The sequence below is a fragment of the Rousettus aegyptiacus genome, unplaced genomic scaffold (assembly GCF_014176215.1).
Source record: "Rousettus aegyptiacus isolate mRouAeg1 unplaced genomic scaffold, mRouAeg1.p scaffold_m13_p_1, whole genome shotgun sequence".
Taxonomy (NCBI): Eukaryota; Metazoa; Chordata; class Mammalia; order Chiroptera; family Pteropodidae; genus Rousettus; species Rousettus aegyptiacus.
This window is the reverse complement of record NW_023416284.1, coordinates 12,949,798-12,977,664: the sequence shown is the minus strand read 5'-3', so window position 1 is coordinate 12,977,664 and position 27,867 is coordinate 12,949,798. Positions and strand designations below refer to the sequence as shown.

General features: G+C 38.0%; 1 protein-coding gene across 4 annotated transcripts in view; it reads left to right on the top strand.

Moving 5' to 3' along the window:
* The window catches only part of USP48 (ubiquitin specific peptidase 48), a 65,004-nt gene extending 37,137 nt beyond the window's left edge, over positions 1-27,867 (top strand). For 3 of the 4 annotated variants that reach the window (XM_016149256.2, XM_016149255.2, XM_036229783.1), the window contains exons 15-27: positions 965-1,036; positions 6,529-6,653; positions 6,802-6,924; positions 7,241-7,302; positions 7,590-7,700; positions 8,997-9,127; positions 9,442-9,548; positions 11,449-11,553; positions 15,990-16,145; positions 20,050-20,175; positions 21,661-21,709; positions 23,870-23,896; positions 24,961-27,867. In XM_016149256.2, coding sequence (XP_016004742.1) covers positions 965-1,036; positions 6,529-6,653; positions 6,802-6,924; positions 7,241-7,302; positions 7,590-7,700; positions 8,997-9,127; positions 9,442-9,548; positions 11,449-11,553; positions 15,990-16,145; positions 20,050-20,175; positions 21,661-21,709; positions 23,870-23,896; positions 24,961-24,983 — 1,217 coding nt within the window. In that variant the 3' untranslated portion in view covers positions 24,984-27,867. Of the gene's footprint in view, positions 1-964; positions 1,037-6,528; positions 6,654-6,801; positions 6,925-7,240; positions 7,303-7,589; positions 7,701-8,996; positions 9,128-9,441; positions 9,549-11,448; positions 11,554-15,989; positions 16,146-20,049; positions 20,176-21,660; positions 23,533-23,869; positions 23,897-24,960 lie in introns of those variants that run through there. The other variant, XM_016149254.2, reaches the window with a different exon arrangement.

Here is a 27,867-nt window from a genome sequence, read left to right as displayed (position 1 = left end):
AGAATAATACCTATATATAATTGTCATATACAGATACATAGTGGTAAATTTCCTCCAAAAAATATATTGGGAGTTTGTTTCTATGTGCTTTTGTCAATATAAAGAGTACATCAGTCACATCAATTTTTATCATTTTATTGATACATTAAAAATGACTTAGGAGTGTTAAGGCTTGCATCTTTTAAAATTATCATTGAGGTTGACCGTCATCGTATATTTAAGAAGTTGTTTGTACTAGTTTATGTGAGACAGAGAGAGGATACCAGAGAGAGTTCTGTAGTAATGTCCTTCCTTTGCCCATTTCTCTACTTGAACTTTTTAATAAATCTTTTTAGTAAATACTCTATATATATTAAGTGTATTAAATACATTGTGTACTTACCCTGGGAAACCCATGATAACTATTCTAATCTCCTGAAACTTAAGACTTTATTCGATCATCTTCCTGGTATACACAACTACAAATAGGCAGTGGTGATACAGTGTAGACAAGTAGGAAAAGCAGATATTGGAAGAGAAATGTTAACAGGAAAAGTTCTTATTCTATGTATTAGCTGTTAAAGGTTAAGTCCTTATTGCATTAGTCTCTAAAGCTTTCTGCTCAACCTCCTAGAAGAGTAAGTAGGTGAGAATGACATGACATGTGGATGATTAACTTGCTTTATGACACAGTATTCTGAATGTCTTGACTGGAATTAATGGAAGGATATGTAAATTATTTTTCAATTTGAAAAAGGCACATTTTCTTGCATAACCTAACTCTTTAGAAAGTAAAACTGCCATTGAGATATTCTTTCCTTTTAAGGTAAAGAAATATAACACTTCTTAGGAGAACTATGTAGGAATCATTAGTGTCTAATTTTAAAGTTTTCTTTGTTCAAAATTGTGCAGAGTAGTGCCTCTGCTACTTTGAACTTTACATATAACAGCCAGAGCAGTTATTACCTGTATTTCTTTTGATTAGATGAATCAAAGGAAGAAAGAAAGGAAGAAGAGGAAGAATTAAATTTTAATGAAGACATTCTGTGTCCACATGGTAAGCCAGAAGCATAAACCTTCTGTTGTTAGTCAGATTTTAGCATGTGGTAAATATTTTGTTAAATGTTTCACACTTTCTCTTCAGGATTAGGCCTTAATATGGCAGCTTTGATGGAGTAACTGGCTTTCTAAACTGTACTTGTTGCTAATGTTTTTGTTCTCATACCCTTTTTATCTGTTAGTTTCTACTGCCTGATTTCATGCCAATGCCTCTCATACCTTTTCTTCTCTCCTTGCAAAAAATTTAATTAAAAAAAAGAAAGATATATATATATATATATATATATATATATATATATATATATATATATATATAAAAACTCAGGATTTCCCCATATTTAGAGAAGGAACTTTTAGTCCCTTTTTACATTGAGGGCTTCCTTTATTGGAGGGAAAATTTCAATTATTTGCCATGACTATCTTTGTCAAGTTTGAACACTTTGAGAACAGTGTTCATATATTTTTCTTCTTATTAAGGGTATGTTTCGTTCAGGGTTTTGTTTGTTTGTTTGTTTTGACATTTATTGACTAGCAACTGTGCTATATATTCTTAATAGTAATTCCAAATCCTTATTAATCTATGTATTTGTTTATATAGTTCTTATTTGGTCTTGGTACTCATTTCTAATAAGTAACTTTTTGCGAGGGATTCATTATATATGAGACATGATTTTCTGCTCTGTTAGCACTAAGAGAGTCAAGCAGGTGTCTGCTTCTCGAAGCCTTCTACTGTGTAAGTCCCCCCACCCACCCCTTTAAAAAATTCTATCCTGGGAAAAGTAGACCCAGAGAAGTTGGGATGTCAGTGGTTAATACTGTTAACCCACTTCTGTGCATTTCTTATTGCATGCTAATGTATTGCTAATACTCAGAATTCTTGTTGGTCCTAATAAATTTCTAATTTTAGTTTTCACTTTATTGGTTCATTATAAACCAGTATATGATGCCTCACACCCTCATGCACACCAGCACTTTTATATTAAGGGTCCTTGATGACACTGATGATAATAGTCACTTGGGTGGTACTTGCATGCTGAACTTTATAGACATTGTCCCACACACTTTACCTTACTAGCTGAGTGACATCTTTTTTATTGGCCACGCAACTAGGAAGTGGGGGAGGGGTCTTCCTGGGATGTGGATTCGGGTCTCTGGATGCCAAGCCCATCCATCCTTCCCGTCTCATCGCCTGCTTCCCAGTTTGTGTCCTTACTCTAGTAGTGCACAGTAGGAGCACAAGCGTGAGAAGACGAGGCTTCCTGGTGGTAGACAGATTGCATAATTAGAGGGAGGCAAAGAGAGTAGCTAAAAGTAGGTTAGTTTTTCTCTCAATGCTGTCATATCAGCTCTTCACAGCACAGATACGGACATAGGACAAGTGGCTCCATTTTGAGAGTTGAGGAATCTGGTGAAATACCAAGTTTCATGCTTGGTGCTGCCCCGCTGTTGGAACAGTGCCAGGACCCAGATTGTCATCTTGTTCCTTAGTTCACTGACTTTTGCTCTGTCTTCCCACCTCTTGTCTCATCTTGTCATTTCAGTATAACAGTTTTGATTAGAGAGCATGGCAGAGCTAAATGTGATTTCAGGACATGTGCTGCATTCCTCAGCAGAAATTTTACACAAGAGCTATTTTTTAGATCTTTAGCTTGATCTGCAACTTGGTGGCACTTTGGTGCTGCACTTTGTTTTCTAGTATTTCAGCTGTCGTTTTCGTAGACATCACCTATCGGTGTACTGTGTCCATGAGGTCAGGTTTGTTCGGGGCATGATATTGGACTCAGTAAATTGATCTCAAAACTTGTTCCTGAAATGTGTTGATCGTGGTGGTGGTGGTGGTAATTAGTACTAAAGTAGTAATAGTATGATGATAGTGGACATTTACTGAATGTTTACACACACGTATGTGGCCTGTAGTTTTCTGGGTGTGTAGGTATTAATTCACGTATACACAACCCTAAGAGGTCAGTATTACTGTCATCCAGTGTACCGCAGAGTAAGTAAACTGAGGCATAGAGAGGTGGGAGTCATTTGCTCAAGGTCACCACATTAATGGGTAGTTTTGCCTAGGTATATAATTGTTTGAAATTATTTTCCTTCAGAAATTTGAAAGACTTGCTCTATTTTTCATTGTACCATTTGTTCAAAACCATTATTCAGAAGTAATTTTTTTCCCTTCCATTTCTGGCAGCATGTAAGATCTTGTCTCCCGTGTTCAGTGACATCTCCCACTGACCTGCCCAGGTGCACGCCCTACCTCATTTTCTGTGCAGGCCACGTGCATGCAGCAGGGCTGGTAACTAAGAGCTTTGCTGCCAGGATGCCCTGGTGGAGCTGTTCACTGGGGAAGTCTTAATGTCACTTTCTGCCCTAGGGCTGCTCAGATTTCTCCATAGACATCGTCCATGCTCCTGCCTGGAAATAGACGTGGCGGTCACTTGCTGTTCCGGGGTAGCAGAGAAAGGGCTTGGGAATCTGCATTCTGTGTAGAAATGTTTATCCCTACCTCAGCTCATTCCCTCATTCTTCTAATTGCTTTGTGTCCCCAGTGCAGTGGCCTTAGGTTTTATGTCATCAGAGAGCTTGTGGTCTTCTTTTGTGGTAGAAGGGGGCAGTGATCTGAAGGGTATAGAGGATGGAGGACTGAAATTTTATTTAACTGCCTCTTAAATAGACTTTTATTCCATTCTCTTATTGTTTTAAACCCCACGCATATTACTGGGTGCCTCCATTATCTGGGTCTGGGAGCAGTTCTACAGTATAGTAAATTTGGTTACTTCTTGACTTATTGCCAATTTAAAGTTTATTTTTCATGCGTCTTAGCCATCTGCTTTTAGGCTTCTGAAATTTTTGTTGTTCCTGCTCTCTTCTTTTTAATCTAGCATTATGATTATAATCTTTTTTAAAAAATCCTTTTTCTGTGGTTTAATGGTGTTTCAAGAAGCAACTGAAAGTAAATGCAGTCTTAAAACATCATTTTTTTCTGGAAGTCCTTGTTTTGAATTTTCATGTTGTTATAACAAAATCTCCATGTATTTCTAAAGCCCTGTGTATATTTAACATCACAGATTTTTTGTGAATTAATCACTGGATTATATTTCATTAGAAGATTTACTACTACCATAGAGTTTAGCATTTATTGCAGATATTATATATGCATCAGGCTTTCTTAGCCATTTTACTTTATATATACTTATAGCTTTCTGTAACTTGCCTTGTTAATAACACCTCTTTTGCTTAGCAGATGGCCTTTGTTTTGTTTTGTTATATGTTCTTCTGACATTCTGTGGCCCAAATTATTACAGTTTGAACTAGATTTTTGGGGGGAGGGTGTTTATCCAAAATCTAAGCTCATTGTTAACTAGATTTCTATTTTTACTGAAAGAATCTTTGGGGATTAGATTGTCCAATTATGTTTGGTAAATTAAATCTCTCATGACTGGTTTGCTCTTGTATTGAGAGATGTTGCTCACAGGATGGGTTAAGTTGTTGGCTTTCCCTTTTCAAATTTAAAAAACAGTGTTATTTATTGCGAGGATACAAGTCTGATTCTGAAAAACTCATGTCACAAGTAAAAGTGAATTACCGTGAGGTTATAAACAATATTCAGACATATTAGATCATGGTATTATTAAAATATGAAACTGAATTTAGAAACATGGCTAAGAAATTAGAGTGGAGGACTTTATTACTAATTAGACTGCAGTAAAATGACTTATTGAAAATACTTTCCTGATTTCAGAAATAAATTTGGGTTGTTCTTTTCTAATTATATGAGTAATACATGGACAACATGAAAGCTAGTCAATAAGTAACAGTACCCCCACATCAGAACAATAGGCAGTATGCATCCATAATATCTGTGGAATCCTATTGAAGTGAAGTGTGTGTGTGTGATTGTTTAATTCGTTCCCTCTCTTTTCTGTACCCAGGTTGGGTAATACCACTTACATGCAGAGGAAGAGTTAGTTTGTTTTGTTTTTTAAGGGGAAAAAAAGGAAACCAGTTTAAATCTTAATTGCCTTAGAGTTCTTTGTTAAAAATAATGTCATGGAAATCTACCTTAGTCCTTTTTATGGCTGCATTATATTTCACCATAAAGATGTATTATGTTAGGGTTTGATAATCTACTCTTTTAAAAAAATCCTGATTGTGTCTGGGGATAGTTGTGTTGGAGTAAGTTTTCATAGCCTCCGAAGAAATTTAAGAGCCTCCGAAGAAAGAAAGTTAATTTTTACATTGTGACCTGTTTTTCTCTGGTCATAAGTCTATTAGCGCAAAGTAATCTTTTCTTGAGATTATTCAAAGCTCAATAAGAAATGAAGAGTAGAAGTTAAAAAGATGGATTTTGAGGGATTAGAAATTATGGGGTTTAGGTGGGTCAGTCCTGGGTCATATCCCATCTTCATTATTCACTGCTGTGGTGACTCCGGGCATATTAATTTCTCTGATTCTCAGTTTGTTAGGTAAAACACATAAAGCAAAGAATGATGATACTGTGTTTAGAAAGTCTCTGGCTTTATTTTGTTTTTTCCTTAATTTTTTTCCTTTTATACACTACTCTTAATAAACCTGTAGGTACCTGGCCATTGGGGGTAGAAACAAACAAAGGGCTTTGGAAACTGAAAGATGATTTTCTAGATTGTGACCCATATAGGTATTATAAGTACAGGTCGCTGATTTGTCAATCGGGAACAGCTGAAACAGTAAAAACTAGAACCACAAATGGAGTGAGAGGTAAAGTGGAGAGAAAGGCCCTGGCAAGCTAGGTGTAGGTATGTAAACAGTAAACAGGTGGGGCTGCTGAGGTTGCGGGTGCTGCCATCTGGGTTCCCATGACCTTCTAAGAAGAGAAAGGGTGGTGATGACTAATATTCCTCTCTTTGGAGACTTAAAGATCTAAAGGGGTTAGGGGGATGGCAGTAGCAAACCAGTTGGACACAGTTTTCCAATTGTAGAGTGAATTGCTATATTGCTTACCTTTGAATTGATAATTGAAGAGAACGAACCTGAGGGTTGGACACCACACCACTTTGAAAATACCATTTTAATTCAGGATGGTTTCAGTAAAGGAACACAATCAAATAGGATAAAATAAAGTCTGCAGGAAATTGTGACATTTGAGTATGGGCGGAGATGAAATGCTCTTTAACAGCCCCTGTCCAGGCACAGACACACTAGGATCCCGGGAGGCCTTTTTTTTAACTGGCAGGAAGAAACATAGGAAACACACAACTTCTGTCTCCTGGTTTTTCAACTACAGACCTAGATTAAGGACATAAAGAAGTGGCTTTTTTAGAATTAGATACAATAAAAAAAAATTAGAGATTTTTGAAACTGAGGAAAGAGAGAGTTACAACATTTTAGAAACGAAGGAGCTAGTATATCTACAGATTTTTCTTAAGTATAGGAAATAGATTTTTGGAGGCTATGCTGACTTTTTTAAGTCTTCTTTTTTTTTTTTCAAATGTAATTTTTTTTTAACCTCAGGGGAGTTATGCATATCTGAAAACGAAAGAAGGCTTGTTTCTAAAGAGGCTTGGAGCAAACTGCAACAATACTTTCCAAAGGCTCCTGAGTTTCCAAGTTACAAAGAATGCTGTTCACAGTGCAAGGTACCGAACGCTATGCTGGAAAGTTCTGGAACTCGCATGCCACCTCCCTGCACTGACTTCCTTGCATTGTTCTTCTAATGAGAGTGTGGGGAGGAAGCAAGTCCTATGCTATCAGCAGGAGATAGTTGATTATTTCGTTTTCTTTCAGATTTTAGAAAGAGAAGGGGAAGAAAACGAAGCCTTACATAAAATGATTGCAAATGAGCAGAAGACTTCTCTCCCGAATTTGTTCCAGGACAAAAACAGACCGTGTCTCAGTAATTGGCCAGAGGTATCATGATCCCCAGCAAGGACAGAATTCATCTTACCTTTTTCAGGCTTCTGTCAATCCCTCCCTCCCCACACACACATACATTCCTGATGAACTGTTTGAGAACAACCCAGAGCTTCTCTAATTCTCTTTTGTTTAGTTTTGTCTTATCAGGGGGATTTACTGTAGCTTGCTATTTCTCTGTAGAGAGCTGTTTTTCCATTTTATTTATAAAACTTAAAAAAGACCACAGTACATAGAAAAACATGTTCCCTAAAGATTTAGGTTCAGAATGCAGCGAATTAATGGATATCTTTACGTGATTTTTCTGTTCTAGGATACAGATGTCCTCTACATTGTGTCACAGTTCTTTGTAGAAGAATGGAGGAAATTTGTTAGGTAGAATCCAAAATTTTTCTGTTTCCATTTTTTGGGGGGTTGATTTTAGTGTTTTTAAAAATTCATGAGTTTTGATCATGGTACCCTTTTGGTTACTTTTACTAGTATATACTGAAAGCTTTTTTTTTTTTTTTTTTTTTAAGTTAAATGAATAACCCTAAAAAGCACACTTAATTACTAATATCCTTTTAAATATATCTCTAATTTTAAAATAATTATCTTAAAAATTTTCTCTGTAGTCATGCAGTAGTGAAGTATATTGATCCCTCTCTGTCTCATTTGAGTAGGAAACCTACAAGATGTAGTCCTGTGTCGTCGGTCGGAAACAGTGCTCTTCTGTGTCCCCATGGGGGACTCATGTTTACATTTGCTTCCATGACCAAAGAAGATTCTAAACTGTGAGTTCCTTCTCTTCATGCAATTTTTCTGTTTCTAATGATTGGGAAATTTGTCATCTGACACCGTTACTTTAAGAATCTAGTCCTTTGCTAAATTGTGGCGTTTTTTTCCTTTTATACACTACTAGAGTAAGTACTTTTTCTTTTTTTTTTTCTTTTTTTTTTTGATAAAAAAGACTGCTTCTCCATAAAAGGCAAGAGGCTGCCCATGGGCACCTTGCCCTTTGTTTCTTCCTTCTTTTTCCTGGAGCCCGGCTTTCTCCTTCCAAGCTGCTGGTAACGGGTACAGAGTCTCCAGGTGGACTTCTTTTCCAGAATCACATAATCAACAGGGTTTTGGTTGTCATTTATCTGTAGCCACTAGGCTTCATAAAATGGAGGAGGGGGAAGGCAGCATGGTGCACTGAGTGATCATCTGGACGTATAGGATCTTACAATCAAATTTTGATCCACTCCTCAAGTGCTTCCAGAAGGGCTCATCTATGAAACGTAGCCCTGATGTCACTGTTTTTTCTCTCGAAATAATTTTTAAATATAACTATATAAGAGAAGAAGGTTGGATGCTTCCGACCTTGCCTATAAACTGTGAAAAGAACATTGAAACACATAAATAAAAATTCCTTTGGGACAAAGCTAAAGTTAAGGACTTTATTATTTATGTATCAATGCTTTAATATTAGTTAAGGAAGCTTAGAATTAATATATATTTTCTTCTGGGTTCTCTCCCCCCCCCCAGCTCTTTTTTCCTTTTTTCTTTCATCTTCGTTGTTTAAATACCAGACAGCCAGAACAATAGCTATAATAAAATAAATATATGCCACCAGCTAGTTGAAAAATCAAACAATTAAAATATAACTGAAGGCCCCTCAGTACTTATCCTTTCTTCCAGTCCTCCTTTTCTCTTATTTCCTTCCTCTCTCAATAACTGCTGTTCTGAATTTGAGGGTTATCAGTCAGAAAGAATTTCTCTAAAAATAACAAAAACACATAGTAATGTTTGCATGTTAAAAAAAAACTTTTGTATAAATGGCATCATACTATATTCTGCAACCAACTTTTTCCCCTCAATTCAGGTTTTTGAGATTTAACCATGTTAATTCATGTAACCTTAGTTTAATGCTGTTGTAGCATGCTTTTGTATGGAAGAAACTGTTCTTTGTTGACGATGATATTTTTCCCCTCTAATTCCTTTGTGTTAAACATTGATTTTGATGATTTTGGTTTAGGAGGCTAATAGATTATGTTAGTTCTCTTAATTTCCATGTGTCTTAAGGCATGTTGTGTTTTTTTGCACAGTATAGCTCTCATATGGCCCAGTGAGTGGCAAACGATACAAAAGCTCTTTGTTGTGGATCATGTAATTAAAATCACAAGAACTGAAGTGGAAGATGTACATCCTTCAGAAACACAGTATATTTCTGAGCCTAGTAAGTTTTCATACTGCTCTTGGTTTCTGTAGTAAAAAGTTGACATTTAAGGAGTAAGGAAAGAGTATGTCAGTATGGTATTCTCTATTTAAAATTAAAGATCATGTGGCATTCCACACTAATACTCTCCAGGTGAGAACTGTCATATAATCTAGTTTTTGTATGTTTATTTGTTGATAGTAAGTGGGTTTCCTTATTTGCATTTAATAGAATACAATAATAGAAAATGTGAGTAGTAATTTAATGAATACTCGGTGGCGACTTTGATAACATATTTTTAGAGGTTCTTCAGTGCCACTTCTGTTTTGTTTTAGAGCTCTGTCCAGAATGCCGGGAGGGCTTATTGTGTCAACAGCAAAGGGACCTGCGTGAATACACTCAAGCCACCATCTATGTCCATAAAGTTGTGGATAATAAGAAGGTACCAGTCCCTCTTGTGGCCATGACTAGTAACGATCAAGCTTATTTTTTTTGTTTGTTTGTTTGGCTTGTTTTTGGACTGCCTAGGGTCACATTTTTGTTTTCTTGGAGCTGTTTGGCATAAGAATATAAATTAGACAAGAATTGAAAATGAATAATTGTGTGATTATATGTGGAATTAATCAGTTATTGTATACACAAATGCTTATTGAATGTTACCTGTGTGCCAGGGATTTTTTTCTACTGGGGATACAGTGATGAAGAAGATTGACAAGGTACTGGCCCTCAAGAATATTTGTACCTAGTGAGGTAAACCAAGAATAAACCCATAAGTTTATAAACATATAATCCATAAATTAACTCGATTTCATATAGGGAGGAATGTTTCGAAGGAAATTTTACAGGGCAGAGTGAGGGACTGGAGGTGACAGTCAGATAAGGGAGTATTAGACAGGAAAGATGACTTAGAAGAAGCATAATTTTACCTGAGCATTAGTTATCAGGGATCTAGCCTAGGGAGAGTATTCCAACAAAGGGAGGAAGAAGAGCTAAAGGGATAACCTAATGTTCTCAAGCAATACAGTGAAAAATCATTGTCTCTAGAGCAGCACTGTCCAGTAGAACTTTATGCAATGACAGAAATGGCTATGCCTATACTATACACTACAGTACCACTAGACACATGTGACTGTGGAGCACTGGAATTGTGTCTAGGATGACCGGATTTAAATTTAAAGAGCCACGTGTGACCGCTGGATACTGCAGTGGACCAGAATGAAGTTTCTTCCAGGTAGAGATGGTGATGGAATGAGGGACCAAATTCTGTTAGATTTTATACATTATACCAAATGTTGGGATTTTATTCTAAGTGTGGATATAAGCCATTGGAGAATTTGTAGCAAGGTTGTGGTGTTATCTGATTATGCTTTAAAAAGGTCACCCTGGCGATTGTTTTGGAATTGGTGAGGGCATAACATAAGAAAGGTCAGTTTAGAGCCACTTACATTGATTACAAGGGTAGGTGAAGTAGACAAGCTTGGGTATATTTTGGGAGATGGGGTGTTAAACATACGATGGATTAGATTTAGAGCATTTTTATTATTTTATTAATAGTGATGGCTCTTAGGTAGATTCTGACCCAGATCTATGGACATCTCATTAATTTGATTCCAAGGTTTTTGGAATTAAAGACAAAATAGAATACGTTTTATTCAATAGTTACCACACACATTGTTATAGAAGGGTAGCTTACAAATTAGACTTTAAAGGTCTAGGATTCTGCTTTCTAAGTTGAACTAAGGTTTTTACTTCCTAATGGGAAAAGGAAGCAAATGAACATAAATGTCTCAACTTATCCCTTTGAAATGCTCTTCAATTTTTTGTATCTATTAGTACATGTATATATTGGCACCCAGTATAACACAGTATCCAATTTAGCAAAAGTTTTAGTATTTGAGCTTAATAACAGTATTCCATAGTGCATAAGAGCACTTCATTTTCGTTCTTCATCTTCTCAGTCTTAAGGAGCATTGTGAGTTCTGCTGTCTGAACGACTTGACTTGAAAAGGCCTGACAATTAGTAAACTAAGGAAAACGTAGAGCATCTTTGAACTTCTGCAAAATAACATCATTGCAAAAGCCTGATAATAATAACTGTTCTGTAGAGATCACTTACATTTATGGCGACTGCATTAAATACAAGAATAAATCACAGGATAAAAACTAACGTGTTAAAAGAGCACAGAAGACACAGAGCCGCTGAGTTTTGATCCTCTTTTTGGTCTGTTATCCCACCATCGATAAAAGTGACTGGCCAGTCAAAGCCCCCACACCCTCCGTAGCTTGTCTTCCTAGGGTCTGACCTACTTCTCTTTCTCTCTCTCTTCTCCTGGTGCATTCAGGTGATGAAGGATTCGGCACCCGAGTTGAATGTGAGTAGTTCTGAAACAGAGGAAGATAAGGAAGAAGCTAAACCAGATGGAGAAAAAGATCCAGATTTTAATCAAGTACGTGCTGAAGCTGCTTTTCATTGTCATACTTTCTGCTGTTCTGGAAGAGCAGCCACTTCGTTCCCCCCACATCTCCGTGCCTCACGTGGGATGTCGGCTCTCAGCTCCCTTCCTCATTTTCTCTCTTTCCTTAGTTTTGGTGGCACGTTCTAGCTGTCCTGATTTCTCATGAAAAGCCATGGGCTACATTATTCCACAATTAATGTTTCTTGCTATTAAGGAAAAAAGGCTAAAATATAATGCATAAATTTTTAGCTGGAAAAGAAGACTAAAACAAGACCCACATCTTGGTTTGTTGCTTAATCATGGAATCTTTAAGTATGAAAAAATTATTTAACTCAGATTTTCTCATTATAAACAAAAATAAATAGTAGCTTTAATAATGGGGTTAATAGATGAGATTTGGGGCTTCTAAATAAGGTGTTAGATGACCAGATCAGCATTAATCTTTTGTTGTGCTGAACTTAGAATTCTATTAAAATTGCCTGTTTTCTCTGTATTCTGTTATGATTTTCTATCCCAACCCCTTTATATGGTTGCTTGGTTATATTCTATATGTTCATAGTGATATTGGAGAAAATTGTCTTAACAGGAAATAATGTGGGAATGTTTGGTTGGTGTATGATGTAGATAAGTTTCAGTTTCTCAAGAAGTCAGACCTCTGTGTTCCAGGATAATCTATGAATACCTTAAATTCATGGAATTTCTATTCTAACTAGAGTTTAGTTTTAACACATGAGGTATTTATTTTCTTTCCTTAGTGCTAAAATATAGTATAGTCAAATTATGGTTATCATTCTCCCCGAAGGAATGAAAGTGTTATAATGGCCATCTGCTATATCTGTTACAGAGCAGAGATATCTGGGCTTGTTGGCCTGTTTATACACACTGATACTGTTACTGCATTTTCAACATTGATTAAGAAAGTCTGAGAAGCCCTCTTGACTTGAATCTTGGTCTCTGTGAGGTAAATGTTACTTGTAGTTTGATAGCTGGCATAGAGATATGTCAGCATTAGTTTCCATGGCTTGTCAATCTTATAAAATGTTAACTTTAAAACACATCTAAAAGAACAAAATTGTGCACTTCCATGTACTGTCCTGCTGATGGCGATCAGCCACTCTTGTTAGAGCTTGTGAAATACAACTGAAAAAGCTGTCGGCATAAAGAGTCTCCTTTGCTTCAGTGCCAGTCAGATCTGTACATTTTGTAGGTATGCAGGCTTTCAGTTTTGAGGGAGTATTTTCCTATAATAAATAATACCCTTACTAGAATCTATGTACATGTATGCCTTCTGTTCCTTGGCATGGGTTTTGAGATTACTAAATCAAATAATATCTCTTGAGAAGAGTTTACAAACATCTTTCTGCCTACTAACCTGTTTGTTGTCAACTTTTTCATGTCCCATCTCCTTATACCTTCATCTTATAAGTCACAGATCTACCAGCTAGTCTGTTTATTTTTAGTTGTAATATTAAAAGTGTGTGTGTGTTTGTGTGCATGCATGCACTTGTGTATACACATACTCATCCTGAGTTAGGACTTCATTTTCTTTACTGAGTTTGGCTGGCAGTACCATACTATTTTACTTATTATCCCTTGGGATTATGGTTCAATAATCAGGTGGGACTTCCATCTTTTTTCAATTTTTTTTATTACTTCTTGTCACCAACTCATTTCCCATTCTTTTGGTAAACTTGTTAGTTTGTAAAGCTTGATATGTATGTTCTTTTTATCTTTAGTTTCTGTTATTTCAAGCTTTGCTTTTCAGCCTAAGAGGTATTTAGAAAACTCTACATTTCAAATAATTTAGACTTTTGGGAAACTTTTTTTGAACATGTCATTTTATTCATTATTATGGTCATAACCACAGCAATTTTTAAAAAGTGAATGTTTAGTTCTCAGTTGTTGATGACAACAGATTTCACATTGACAAATATGATAGAGAATGTTGGGAAACATTGCCTTGTATGCTGTAATTACTTTTTATACTTTATAATTTTCTTCTGTCTTCTCCTTGTTTGGATGTTGTAATACTCTAGCATGTTTTAAATAGTTCTTATCCCACAAGTGAATCTCAAGTGTAACCTTCCTTCTTTAGAAAAGAGCAGAGTCCCAGAATGTCAGCTTCCTCAAACCTTTCCTTTGTAATACAGTCAATCCTTGAACATTCCTGGGGTTAGGGAAGCTGATCCCTCACAAAGCCGAAAATCCACGTATGACTTTGACTCCCCAAAAACTTTACCAGTAGCCTACTGTTGACTGGAAGCCTTACCAATAACATAAACAGTTGATTAACACTTATTTTGTATGTTATATGTATTACATATTATATTCTTAACAATAAAGGTAGAGAAAATGAAATGTTATTAAGAAAGTCACAAGGGAAATACACGTACTATATTTATTGGAAAAACAAAAAGTTTAAAGTGGACCTGCATAGTTCAAACCTGTGTTGTTCAGGAGTCCAACTGTACATTACGGTATCTCAGTGCATAGATAGCTTCTGTAAGTGCTGTTTTAAATCCCTGTAATAGAAATGGTGCATTTCTACTTGTCCTTAATGGAGATGAATAAATCCCCTTTCCTCTTTTCTCTAAGCTAGATCAACCCACTTCCTTTGACTTTGACTGTATCTACAATTTAGGTTAATAATGTACCCAGTGTTGGGTATCACTTAGGTAATTGAAAGCCTTCTAAAACCAGTGGGCTGGTTTTTGTCAGATAAGTTGGATTTTAATTCTATGGATTTTTTTTTGAAAAAATAATTCTGGGAAAAGCTTTTAGAACCCATTTAGAATCTGAGTCATTAAAAAATGTGTCTTGGTTAATGTTCAGGGCTTCGTTATAGGGTTGTGCTTTGTATTTCTAAAGTAAAATTTTATTATTATAAGTATTTTCCCTTATATTCCTAATTAAGGAATTTAGGTTTAGTTTCAACTTTTCATTCAGCAGTGGAGATTAGGAAAAAATATTTCATCAACTTTGATTTTTATTTTTGAACTCCTATGTTCTCCCGACTTTTTCTTAAGATTGTTAGAACCACGTATGTATTTTTAGACTCGGCGCTAGAGATGAACCTTGTGCAGTGCATAGCCGGTGGATGTCACCCTGAACAAGTGCTCTTCTGTGTTTGTGTCCTGATTCTCTTCTGCTCTGTAACTCTCTGGAGCCCTAATGGTAATGAGTATGTGGCATCTGTGCCCACAATGACTCCTAAACCACTCCGTTTACACACAGCAGTCAGTCAGCGACAACTGCGGGAACCAGAGCCGGGGCCCTGGAGTTAGCTCGTTAACCTCATTCGGATTTAGTTAACCCGAGGAAAGAATTCTTTTAAAAATCTTGTTTCTTTCATTCTCTGGCCTAGTTAGCAGAAGAATCTTCATTTTTTGTTAACCTCTTGATGAGGCATTTTAGGAGAATTATAGAAAGACATTTGGTCCTTATCTATTTTGTTTTTCTTAAGACTACTGTAATATGTATCATGTACCTATATGTATGCCTGTACTTTCTTACTGCGCTATCTTTAAGTAAATCATGTTCATCATGACATTTTACCACTAAATACTTAAACTAGAATGTAAGTACAGTGTCCTGTTACCCGTACTCAGGTTTCTCCAGCTATCCCAAATACGTCTTAAACAGTTTCCCCCCAACCCCCCAAACCAGTGTACAGTTAAGGTATACATCGTTTTATTTCCCTTTAGATGGTTATCATGTAGAACAGTTATCCTCTTTAACATTAATTAGAGACTAGTTCAGTTTCTTATAGGTCGTCTCACGTTCTGGATTCGGCTGATTTTCTCCTGTTAATGATTTTAACTTATTTCTCTATTCCTTGAATTTTCTGGAAGTTGGACGTTGAGTCTCAGTGTTTCATTATATTTAGGTTGAACAATTTTTGCAAAAATATTTTATAGGCCAAGTCATATATATTGTGATCATGTCGAATCAAATGTCTCCTGTTTTTAGTAAACTAAGTTTGGTATCTTGATAAAGGTACTGTCTATTTTAAAGTTCTCAGCAGTTTATATTTCTGTGTTATTCCCCAGAAGGCAAGAAAATGTTTAATACCAATTAGGATTATGAATTAAATTTAGTAGTCTTAAAGTTTTCCGGCATACCACCTGTGTGTTCTAATTTAAGGTCAGACTTACCATTTTGCTTTTAAATATCTTTTTTTATAGTAATTTTTTTGAATCCTGGAGCTTACATGCAGTTAGAGGCATCTCTCATTCACTCTTTTCTTTTTCTTAATTTTACATGAGTCTGCTAAGAATCTCTGATGAGTTTTCTGCTCATTTTTGACATCGAATTACAAATGGTTAAGGGACTGATACGATGGCTTTTGTTTTCCTGGTGGACTTTATCAGCATGGGTCATACTGCAGATAATTTCAGTGCTTTCTTTGTTTCGCATCTTTGTCACAGAGCAACGGAGGAACAAAGAGGCAAAAGATATCCCATCAAAATTATATCGCCTATCAAAAGCAAGTTATTCGGCGAAGTATGCGACATAGAAAAGTTCGTGGTGAGAAAGCTCTTCTTGTTTCTGCTAATCAAACATTAAAAGAATTGAAAATTCAGGTGAGGACAACATAATATCTGTTTAAGTGTACTGTGGCCTTAGAGGACCCTCATGAAGTCCTGCTTTCCACTTATGTGTATATATGTAACTTTTTTTTCAGAACTGACCTCTGTCTGCTCATAGAGGTCATCAAAAGGGGGCTTTGTTGATTTTAGAATTATGCTTGCAAGGCCCCAAATTAAAATAACTCTTTAAAATGACTTAGTTTTCACAATAGCCAAGAATCTTTCAATGAAGATCAAATGTTTTTTGGATTCTGTAAACTCAAGCCGGTTCTGAGCAGCTTTCCAGTAGGAGCATTGAGCACCAATTTGTTAACATGTCAGGGTTGTTCCTGGATAATTGTTTTCTCACTTTATCGTGTTGCATGTTTTCCTTTGACCACCTAATAGGTATGTGAGTCGATTACCAGGATCTACTGTGAAATTTAAGGGGGAGATAAAAAGCGACTGCTTTAATTGTTCATTCACATGGATGAGTCAGAAATTCTTTTTATCACAGTGTTTTTGGTTTCAGATAAGTCTATTTGGTAGAATTTTAAAGTTCCCTTCACCTCTCTTTATAGACCGGTGTTTTCCAACTTCTTTTTTAAGGGTCTAATTTAGATCATTCCCTCTCCATCCCTCCAAAAGCACGCATTGCTTTGCAAATCAATTCAGTGAATGCGGTGTAGGCATTATGAAAATGCTTCATGATAGTGTTATTTTTTGGTATGAGTACTGAAGTACTCTAAATGAGCATGTCAATGGCATATCTCAAAACCCAGGCAAAGGGGGCTGATAAATTCAAGATGTCTATGAAAAAAATCTGGCCTCTGATCTGTTTCAGTCACTGATATATATCCAAAAAGTTGACCAAATTTCCCTCTTTGCTACTTTCATGTGGCATAGTTTACTGGTTATGCATTTTTTTCTTGTTGCTGATATTTATCATTGTAATTGAGGCGAAAGTACAGGCTTCCTTTGAGGGTGTTATGTGTTCCAGATTGTCCTGGGAACAACAGTATTTCCCTCGTTTGAACCCACAGCTCTGAAAATAAACGTGTCGGCATAATATCTTTCCTCTGTTATTGTACCTTTTACATCTGAGAAAGCTTGTTTCTCTCACCGGCTTTTGCCTGTCAGTGGTAAACCTCGGGCATTCAAAACCTTTAAATTGCAAAAAGAGCCCCTGTGGATAAAGACATTTGAAAAGCCTGTACTGCTTTTATTGTGGACTGCTATTTTTGAAGAATAAATCAAAAAGTCAGCAGAAATAACCTTTGTCTGGGAGTGTGTTACCTGCACAAATGAGTTGTTAGAAGGCAGCAGCCGTCAAATGAAACCCCCAGACGTGTTCTTCTCAGATGGTGCCTTTGCGGTATCCTTCCTCTCATCTCCCGCCCCTGCTTCAAGGACCGCTGTGATCTGACCAGAGTCACAAGAGGGGCAAGAAAATGTGATTTCCTCTCCCTGCTCAGTGGCGGTAGCTTTGAAAGCTTCAACTAGATGTGACCTTTTTGCCTGGCGGCCTGGCCAGCATTGCAGTCAGTGGTGGGCCACGCGTGTGATCCTCAGTTAGTGGTGGTGGGTGGTTTTTTAAAAGCATGTAGTACGTTTTTTATGTTTGACGGAGCCTTTCCTCTAGGGGATACTACAATTCCAAATAAATAGGTTGACAAGCTTTGTAGAACTGTCAGTGTTTTATTCTAGACATGCCCATTTACAGTTGCTTAAAACTTGGAGAAACTTGCTTTGCCTAATTATTAATTCATCCACCCGTGATGTCATAAAGTAAATGATGTACCATTTATTCATCTCCTTTTTTCAGAGGATACTCAGTGTTTAATTGTATTTCATTTTTCCAAAGATAGGTTTTGAGTGGGTGGTATTGCTTCCCTAAGAAAGGAAATTTTGGCACAGAGGTTAAATGGCTGGCAGCTAAAGCCATTTACTTTCGCACTTCCTTCTCTCTCTCTCTCTCTCTCTCTCTCTCTCTCACACACACACACACACACACACACACACACACAAGCAAGCCACTCACTTTTAGGAGTAAGAGTTTTCATTGTTCGTGTTTTGCTCCACAGATCAGGAATGTTGCACCTACTTGCTAAACAGACCGACATAATATTAACTATACTCAAGCGTTCTCTTAGCACTTACTGTTTATAAATTATTGTCCCAAAGGCCTCCCTGCCTTAGATTGGCCTGTTCTCTCATTCTGAAATATGGTTTTCTCTTCACTAGTAAACATTGGTGTATTTTTCATCGCTCCTCGTCTGTAAAACCTGTCTTGGCCTCTTGTTATAAAGCTGACCATTCCTTCTTGTGTCCTTTCCTAGATCCTACGCATACCTTCTGCCGCCATCTTCACATTGTTTTGCCCTAACTCCTGTGAACCCCTGCAGGGTGGGGATCAGTCACCTAACACAGTATTCGACACATGGTTTTCTTAGTTATCAAATGAATTTAAATGTCCTTGTCTTTGTGCTCAAAATAAAGTATGTGCATCAGCCCTCACTGATAGTACTCATGTCTAGAGGTATTTGCTGTTTGTCCAATCTCATAGGGTGGTGCAAAGACACTTAACATTTAAGGATGTGAACAAACATTCCCACAGACGAGCAGCCGTGACATCATCCACGTTAAGTTGACATCAGACATTTCCACTGTAACTGCTGTCTCCTTCACGGGTCCCAATGAATAACCTGGGGGCTGGTCGCCTCTGCTGGGGGCCTGTGTGCCGGGCTGCCTTTGGTAGGGCTATCCTGTCAGTACTTCACCAGAAATAGTTACTGCTTCGTAGGCAGGTCATCGACGATGTCAGTGCACTGTAGCCACAGTCCCTGCCTGCTTCTCAGAGGTTGATGTCCTTTCAAGAAATCCAGTTAAGATTTTTATTTATCCATTTGCCATTATTTAAATCACTTTTCTCGTCCCAGTCTTCCCAACTTGGAAAGCTCTTCGGTCTTGTTATACACACAAATGATAGAATAGTTTTCCTATAATATCATGGATATAGATATAATAAAAGTCGCATGTAATAGAGTACATTCAATGAATATGTCACTCAGTTATGAAGCATAATAAAATGAATGCTCTTGAACTTATCCTCCAAGTTAAGAATTAGAACATATCACTGAAGGTGCTTATGTGTGCCTCTCTAAGCCCAATTCCTTCTTGCCCCACACTAGTAATTACTACCGGGAAATAATAATAATAAAAAGTTTTCTGAATTTGAAAAAATGTTCAAGTATTATGCCTAATAGTCTTTCTGAATTGATTTAATTTTTAACACTTGCCTAGAACTGGGGTGGGGTGCATGGTCCCTATCCTTAAGAAATTCATATTTTGGTTCTTAGAGGCAGGACTCAGGGTCTAAAAATATATGAGTCCCAAGGGCTGAATTACATAGTCTAGGCTACTTGCTAAAGGAATCAAAGTAAGATAGAGTCCACATCGCCTGCAGGTTAATTCAGAGGTGGTCTTATGAAAGAATTTGGACTTATGAAAGAATTTGGACTTGATTTGATTATTCAAAGGCTGCAGATCTTGGGCACAATGGAGGTGACAGTGATGAATAAGCCTTATAATCAGAGGAGCCGTCAGCCCAGCCCTACTTTCTGCTCCTTTGATTTTGGTACACCCCGCCCTTGGAGAGGTGATAAGGGATCTGTGGGTATAATTGATAATTGTTTCCTAATTCTCTACCAGCCTTCCTAGGGGTGTTCCCAGATGTATTGGGATTATAGCCTCAGTAGGAATTAGCAAGTGGGCTGACTGCAAACTGTGGTGTCTTTTGTACTCTGAAGCATTTTGTTTTTTAAAGAATTATGCATTATTTATTCTAATAGGTTATAAGTCTCAGTATTTTGCTTCATACAGAATTTTTTTTTTTTTTTTTTTTTTTTTTTTTGCACAGATCATGCATGCCTTTTCAGTTGCTCCTTTTGACCAGAATCTGTCAATTGATGGGAAGATTTTAAGTGATGACTGTGCCACCCTCGGCACCCTTGGTGTCATTCCTGAATCTGTCATTTTGTTAAAGGTAGGTAACATTTCCTTAGCTGAGGAATTATAGAAGGTTTTCATGATACACACCCATGTGTAAATTATGTGCAATAGAGGTCACGGTTGCTTCAGGTCCTCAGCAGGGTGTGGTAATAAGCGACTGCTGTGAATTTTTGGTGGCTTCTGGATTCTCCATCTCTTAGCTTAGCCACAGAGACTTAGAGGAGGTCATGACATTATCAGGTCTCGTGGGGTTTTTATTATTTTTGTTAAAAATAATAGATCTAGATTTAGCCTTTTCCCTAATTTCTGGATCAGCAGAATTACTTAACCATACTTCTATTAAAGCATTCCCTCATTTCCTCTTGGCTCAGAAGTATGTACCAGCCAGTAAAGCTAGGAAACAGACATGAGACTTGGCCACAGCAGTTAAAATACTTTTGGTTGGCTTCATGGGATTCTTGTCCAGGGCATGGAAATTGGTTTTGAGTAGAATGGACTTAGGAGAGGAGGAAGGTGTTTTAGAAAGTAGAGCTTCTGAGAAGTTGTCAAAGAAAATGAATCATTGAACCATCCTCATTAGTCCAGTTCTACCCTCCCGAAGGGCCTAATTGTGTCACTTCCCTTTGCCTCTTATTTCTTTGTGGCCAGAAGTATCCCTGCTGTGCCAAACACCACTGCATCATGCGGTAGAATATTTGTCAGGTCCTGACCTGTGAAATAAATGCTTTTCATACCGTTAAGCCTCAATTCTGATGAGATAAAGTTAGGCCCTGGAAATGATGAAGCAGACCCATATCTACCCGACACATACACACACCCTTCACCCTATCACCTGCTCCTTCCCTCTGTTTACTTTTTGCTTTTCTTAGAACTGTAGGTCCTATGGAATTGTTTTGAAAACCTGTTGCATTGCTGAGTCCCAAGGGCCCTTCAAAAATCCTAGAAACGGCTTGTCTCATTAAAGAGTTTGTGCTTCAGATGAGTAGCTAGACCCTGTACCAGTTATTTGCCTCTTTGTCTGTTCAGTTAATCCCATCATAGCTTAGACTCTAAGAAGGATATGGGTATTTTGTTCCCAATTGGTGGTGAGGAGGGACAAAAATGTATTTTTAACCTAGTTGGCATTTTTAGAGGACCAATCTGACTTTATTTCTACCTGACTCACACTGTCACCGCTAGTATCTTAACTCACATTAATTAAATCAGAATTTAGTAACCTCAGGGTATCTAAACATTTCTACGTCTAAAGGTGTTTTTAGAAGCAGGAAAGCAATGTCACATACGGAACAGTGTTTGGGTGATGAGTCAATACCCATCGTTGGCAGGATAGCCTTTGTTAATTCTGGACATTGCTGGCTGTGGCCTGAACCCGGTTTTCCACTGGACAGTTTGGAGATTTGTGTCTTGTAGAAGTCCAGTAGTTGACTCATGGGCCAGACTCAGTGTGATGAGGACCTGGCCTGCTGCTCTTTCCGGCTCCCTCTCTTGTGGTTTTGAATTGTCTTCATTTGTTTTCTAGGCTGATGAACCAATTGCAGATTATGCTGCAATGGATGATGTCATGCAAGGTAAAGACAAAAGAATCTTAACCTTAGTTATCTTACAAGATCATAGAGAGAAAAAGGTATCTATAAAAATTTGGAAAATGAAAAGCAGAGAGAAGAGTAATTAGAGCTGATATGAAGAAACAAATGTAAGCCTGCAGATGGAAGAGGTCAGCAAGCAGTGAAGCTAATTCAAGTTGCAGAGCCTCAGGCAGGCACGCAGAAATGGCAGACCCCAGGTACCCCTGTAAGTGGGAGTGGGGTATGAGCCTAAAACAGGAAACTTGGTTGGAAAACTATGCGAAGCAATTGGACAACTCACCACTGCTCAGATCCTCACTTTCCACCCATGTCACTGCCTCTTCCTCACCTGTTCCTTAGATGGGCAACTAGAGTATGTGTTTCAGCTCTTCGACTAAGTTAAACCGGAAATGAGGCCTGTTACATACCAAATAGGGAGACCACCCTCTACTCTTTGTTCGAATGCTGGCAGCCCATCTCTTTTAACTCCACATAGGAAGGAGAAGACTCCGCTGTGGGGAAACTGGCCAATCCTAGAAAATAATCTGCGGATATAAAAAAGAAAGAGGTTCATCTCCCAGGGACCCTTATGAAGCCTACCAGTGCTCACCGAACAGTTTTCAGGCATCTTTTTAGTGAGTCACACTTAACTAGGCAGAAATGGGCAGCCAGCGATCCATCCCAAGACAGTTGAGAAATGAGAGCATAGAACTGAAAGGTGTCAGTCACAGACTGAGAGAAAGGACCCCGGAGGAAATGGACAATGCAGGAAGCAGAAGAAAGCTTACAAATGATAATGCAGAGAGAAAGAGCAACCGGCAGCTAGGAACAAAATGAAAGGAACATTTGGAGAACAGAAAGGAGTTTATGAAAACAGATGATTGCACCAAGGGCCCAATACAGGAAGCGCAATTCTAGGGATAAGAGGATCCTAAAGCCATCTTAAAGATGTGGGAGGAAAACCAATCACAGCCGTAGGGTGAAGAGTCAGAAAGATAAACTAATGGAGTGACGCCAGAGAGGAAAAGTGAATTCCAATCTAGAATTCTGTAACTAGACAGGCTTAATTTTACCCCTCACACTTGATAGTTCTTGGAACACATGTAAGGACTCAGAAAATTTATCTCGCAAGCACTATTTGCCAAGATATTATGGAAAGATATACTCTTAAACAATAGAGTGAATCAAGAAAGAAGTCAACAGTGGAACCAGAAAACAGGGATCCGACTTAGGAAAAGGTGCCCTGGAAGATGGTGAAGGGAAATTTCAGAACAGAAGCCCTGTATGAGGCATGGAACACACCCAGTCCAGATGGGAGCAATGGGATGCAGGCTTTGCCAAGGATGTCCAACAGGGAAAAGTGGGAGTGGGAGATGATTGTCTTGAGGTTTACAGGTCTTAAAGAGTTTACACTTGAGTTGGAAATGGTACAGATAAAATGAAACACAAATAATGTAGCAGTTATTAACCCCTCCACACACACACACACACAAAGTCATACCCGACAAGAAATGGTATAACCAGGGTACTCCAAAGGGTTCAATTATAAACAATATATTTAGAGTTAAGAATGTTGTAAACACTGGAGATTGATTGATTTAACAACAAAGTATCACTGTCGAGAGGGTTGGGTAGGGGGCAGCTGGTATGTAAGAGCTGGTAGAAGAACTAACATGTTTATCTTTCATTGAGGAGGTTATTAGACTTTATCTGAAATTATGAAATAACAATATAAACATGTTATTTAGAAATAAAGAGGTTAAATACCAAAAGAAATGGCTGCAGGAGTCAAAAGGGATTCCTTCTGGAGTATGGGGATGGGGGGGGCGGGAGCAGGGAGAGCGACAGCGCCAACCGGCCAGTCATGTGGTTTTCTCGAGGACTTCCCCGCAGCCATGCAAAGTGCTGGCTCCAGTTATTACAACCCTTATTTACCAGTATTTGACTTTTTAAATGATGCATATTATTATTTGGATAAAAGTCAAAACAAAGAATGCCCTCTGATTATCGTCATCCATAACTTCAAAAGTAATCATTATGGGTGAGTTAAGGTAATTAAAAGTTATTTTAAACTTTTTGTCTTTAAGCTTTGAAGTGATTTTATTACTCTCTGTCATGACAGTCTTTTCAATTTGGAATTCTTTTTTTTTTTTTTTTTCCCAGTGTGTATGCCAGAAGAAGGGTTTAAAGGTAAGTTACATTTGTCATGTTTTGCTTATGAGTGTCAGAGTCATACTGTAATTTTCTATTAAAGTGAAGGCTATAATTTGATTTTAAAATTTAATTCAGCCTGAGTCTCATGACTGAAATTAATTTCAGTTAAATGCATTTTTTATTCAGGCTTCTTTATCCGTTTCAGCACTCAGGCCTCAGGTGGGGCCTGCGTGTTAGAAGGATCTACTGCCAGATGTCGTTCTGTTTTCTCTCATTTTGGAGGGAGGTCGGGGGATTAGCCAGTGGCATTTCGAGATTGCTAGTTAACCTTTTCCCAGGTCATCTGTCAGTCCCATCTTACAGCAACACAGTCTGTGTGCAGCAATTGGTAAGAATTAGAGGAGAAGAATTTGCTGAATTATATGAGGTTCAGCAGAAAGATTTCATTAATCTATTTAGAATTAAGGCATTTCTTGGATTATTACTTTAGATGGTGCCTTGTACTGCATCTTGGCCACTGTAGTTGTATACACCAATAATTTTCATTAATCCATCAAGTATGGACCTTTGACATTTACAGACTTAAGTGTTGCCTGCCATTTCAGTCCGTTGCGGCCTACTCCGGAGGTCCATAGCAGGTTGTGATTTTGCCCAGGAATGAGTTTGAATCAAATATCAGGGGTTCTTTGCTAAAGCAAATGAGTGAGTAAAGCTACCGGCCTAAATAAAGGCTTCCTCTCAGTGCGGCTGTGTTGTCTACATGGTGCCACCAAAAAGAAACTCCTGATGTGGTTAAAACAAAACAAAGCAAAGCAAAAAATTTCTTTATGAGAATGGCCATCAAATGAAAGCATCAATACAATCTGATTCACTTGTGTGAAGACAACACATAGGAAACACATGGCTTTCAAGAGAATGTGATTTAGCTGAAAGCCTCAAGTTGGCCGATACTTTTTTCTTATCCTTCAACATCAAAGGGCTGCTGTGCTCATTTATTAAATTGGATATTCTCTGTTGATGATGCGTTCTTGGCAAATGGAATACGTGAACTCTTAGTTTTTGGTTCACAACTGTACCTCCACGTGTGTTTCTTTTCCCAGGTACTGGTCTACTTGGACATTAATCTTTTGAACACTTGCTGACTACTAAGAAATGACCAGAAGGGAAGAGGAGTTTGACATGTTAGGGCATTAAAGAAAAGCTGGATTTAAGAATTAAATCATTACATGACTCTTCCAAAAGGCAGAAAACCATTCAAAAGTGACTGTCCCAAATGCCTTATGTCAAATAAAGCAGATTGCACTGAAGGACATCAGACTTGAAGGAAATGTTTCAAATTTTATATTTAAGGGGGGGGCGGGTCGGTGGGAAGGAAAGGGCAAATAAAGATTGAACGAGTTTAGTAGCAGTAACAGTAAATCATGTTTACATATGAGATTTATAGTCATGGGAGGGAATACAATTCTGTTATATTTCCTTGCTCGAGTTTCATACCAGATGCATTGGTCCATAAGGGATTTGTATCACAGTAGGTGGGACAACATTCTGCTCTGAACTAAAAGTAATTCTTTAGAGTCATAACCTATTTACCAATACTTGTCTTTGATTCATATTTTACTTTCAATAAAGCATGAAAGTGAAGAACTTGCCATAATTGTGGAAAAGTGTCTTCAGATTAGACTCCTCTCCGTGCCGCCTGCAGCACACCTGCCCCACGCTGCCCGGCGGCCTGTCTCTTAGTGTCGGGGACAGGAGGGGGCACCTGCGTGTGTCCTGCCATGAGCAAGGGACTCTGTCTCATTTTTGGCTTCAAAGGTTTTTGCTTTTCAAGCATTTCAGAAAGAACAGCGAATGTTTATTACAGGTGATAGCATCCTCCTCCAGTTTTTGCTATTGTTCAGACGTGGGAAATCAGATACACCTTGCACTTTTGAAAAATCCACCTACCTTGGCAGAAGAGTAAAGTGGACTGAAGTACATGTGGACAACACAAAGGCTTTTATAAAATGTTTGCCCATCTTCCGCATCCACCGTTCCTTGCATTTCAATTCTCTTTTTTGAAAGCGTTCTTCCAAAATGGCCAGAAAATAATCTTTTACATCACTTTGTTTAAAAAAGAAAAAAAAAAGTATATGAATGAGCTGTGTGCTATTTTACCCAATTTAGGATTATTGTTATTAATAACATAAAACCGAAGCAAGATTCTTAAGGATTTTGAAGGACTTTTAAATGAAATTTAAGGCTGGAGTTTGTTTCACTGTTCTCTCTGTTGACTATGTATGTACATCTTTGGGGCAGAGATGCTGACTCAGGTGTCTCTCTTGATAACATTTGTTTGTTTTTTTAGATTTGGATTCATGCTAGGCTTCCCACCTCTTTTCTGAAAATTGAAGCTCAAATAACGGATGGGGGAGGCAGGTTTCAATTGGAGGGCCAGTAACCTTGGCAGCATCCCTTTTGAATAGCTCTTTTTATCAGAATAATTATGGCTGTTTGGTAAAATTATAACTTCTTGCTTGTGTTTTCCCTCTGTGTTTGCAATGTCTTCAGTCTGTGCACCCTGAGGAGACGGGGTTTGTTTAATGAGCCTGTGTGGGAGAGTGAGAGCTGCACACAGGACCCTCGAAAACCATCCTAGGAACCAGTGGTTCCCGCCTTGAGATCGGCCCAGGGAAAGGACTCAGAAGTCGAGATCACGGATAGCTAATCCTGATTTTTTAGAGCTTAGTCTTATTTTGCTCCAAAGAAATGAAGCTGGAGCATAAAAGTAATAACACACCAAGCAACTTACTCTTTCCCAAGGTAAAGGCTTGTGAGCACATTCACTCAGGGCCAGATGCAGCGGCTTCCTTGTCCCTACCAAGCAGCTGTTTAGCCAGAGGAGATTCTTTCTGGGGATTGACAGCAACATGTTAGGAGCCCCCAGAAAGCCGGTATCTTTCCCCAAATTTGCCATTAATAACAATTTTAGAATTTGTTACTTGAGTCTTTTTTTTTTTCTTATGCAGTGGCACAAAATAAGTCTTGTAAGTCTTCCAGGCCGATAACCCAGTCTCAGTACTGGCTCCTGTATTAACACTGCCCGGAGTAGGAGTGGGGTGGGCCTCGAGTGAGCAGGTGATTCTCCACAAGTCTGTCCTCAGAGCCCCAGAAAGTGTCTTCCTCCTGTCCTTGCAACTTACCTGGTTCATCCAGCTCTACTCAGAATGTCAGCTACAGCCCCAGCAGTGCTGTAAAGCTTTGTTAGAGATGCAGGAGCTCAGGCCCCAGACCCCCCGAATTGGAATCTTCATCCCAGGCTGCTCCCCTGGGCTCTTCCAAGTAAAGGAGCCTTGGGGCTGGGACCTCGTCCCCACCCACAGTAATCAGTGGCCTTGCACTGCCACCCTCACCAGTTTGTACAGTGAAAACAGATATAAAGTATAACCTGAACCCGATTCTTCCTTTGTATTTACAAATAATTGAAGACCAATTGGCTGTGACCACATTGAAGTACAGAGACTCTTTCCATTGGGTTTTTTATGTTGTGCATATGTACTTTTATATACTAGATCAGTCTTCTGTAGAAGGTATTATAAAGCTTGAGGTCCTTCCCCCCTCTTATATTTTTGGCCATTCCTTAATCCCAAGCTAATATGTATAACATGCTGGTACAAATTGTTACCATTTTCTGAAATACAGGTTGCCATTTGGACGTTTTCATTCCCTGGGAGAATAAGTATCTTTCTGTATTAATGAACTTTGTTGTTTAGAATTACTGTGATCTTTCTGCCAAATTAAAAAGAAATGAGTGTCCCTTTATTTCTATGGAATCATAATCCAGAGTGAATTTTTTGTTTCTTTAAATGTTCAGTTGGTTAGTCTTTGTGGTCATGGACTTGTTGATCAGACCCTGGTTAATAATGCTGAGGTTGAATAACCTGTTTTAAGTACCCAAGAGATGACTTATTGCTGTCTAAACAAACTGCTGAAGTGAAATGAGCATTAAAGCCTGTCTTTCCTGTTAA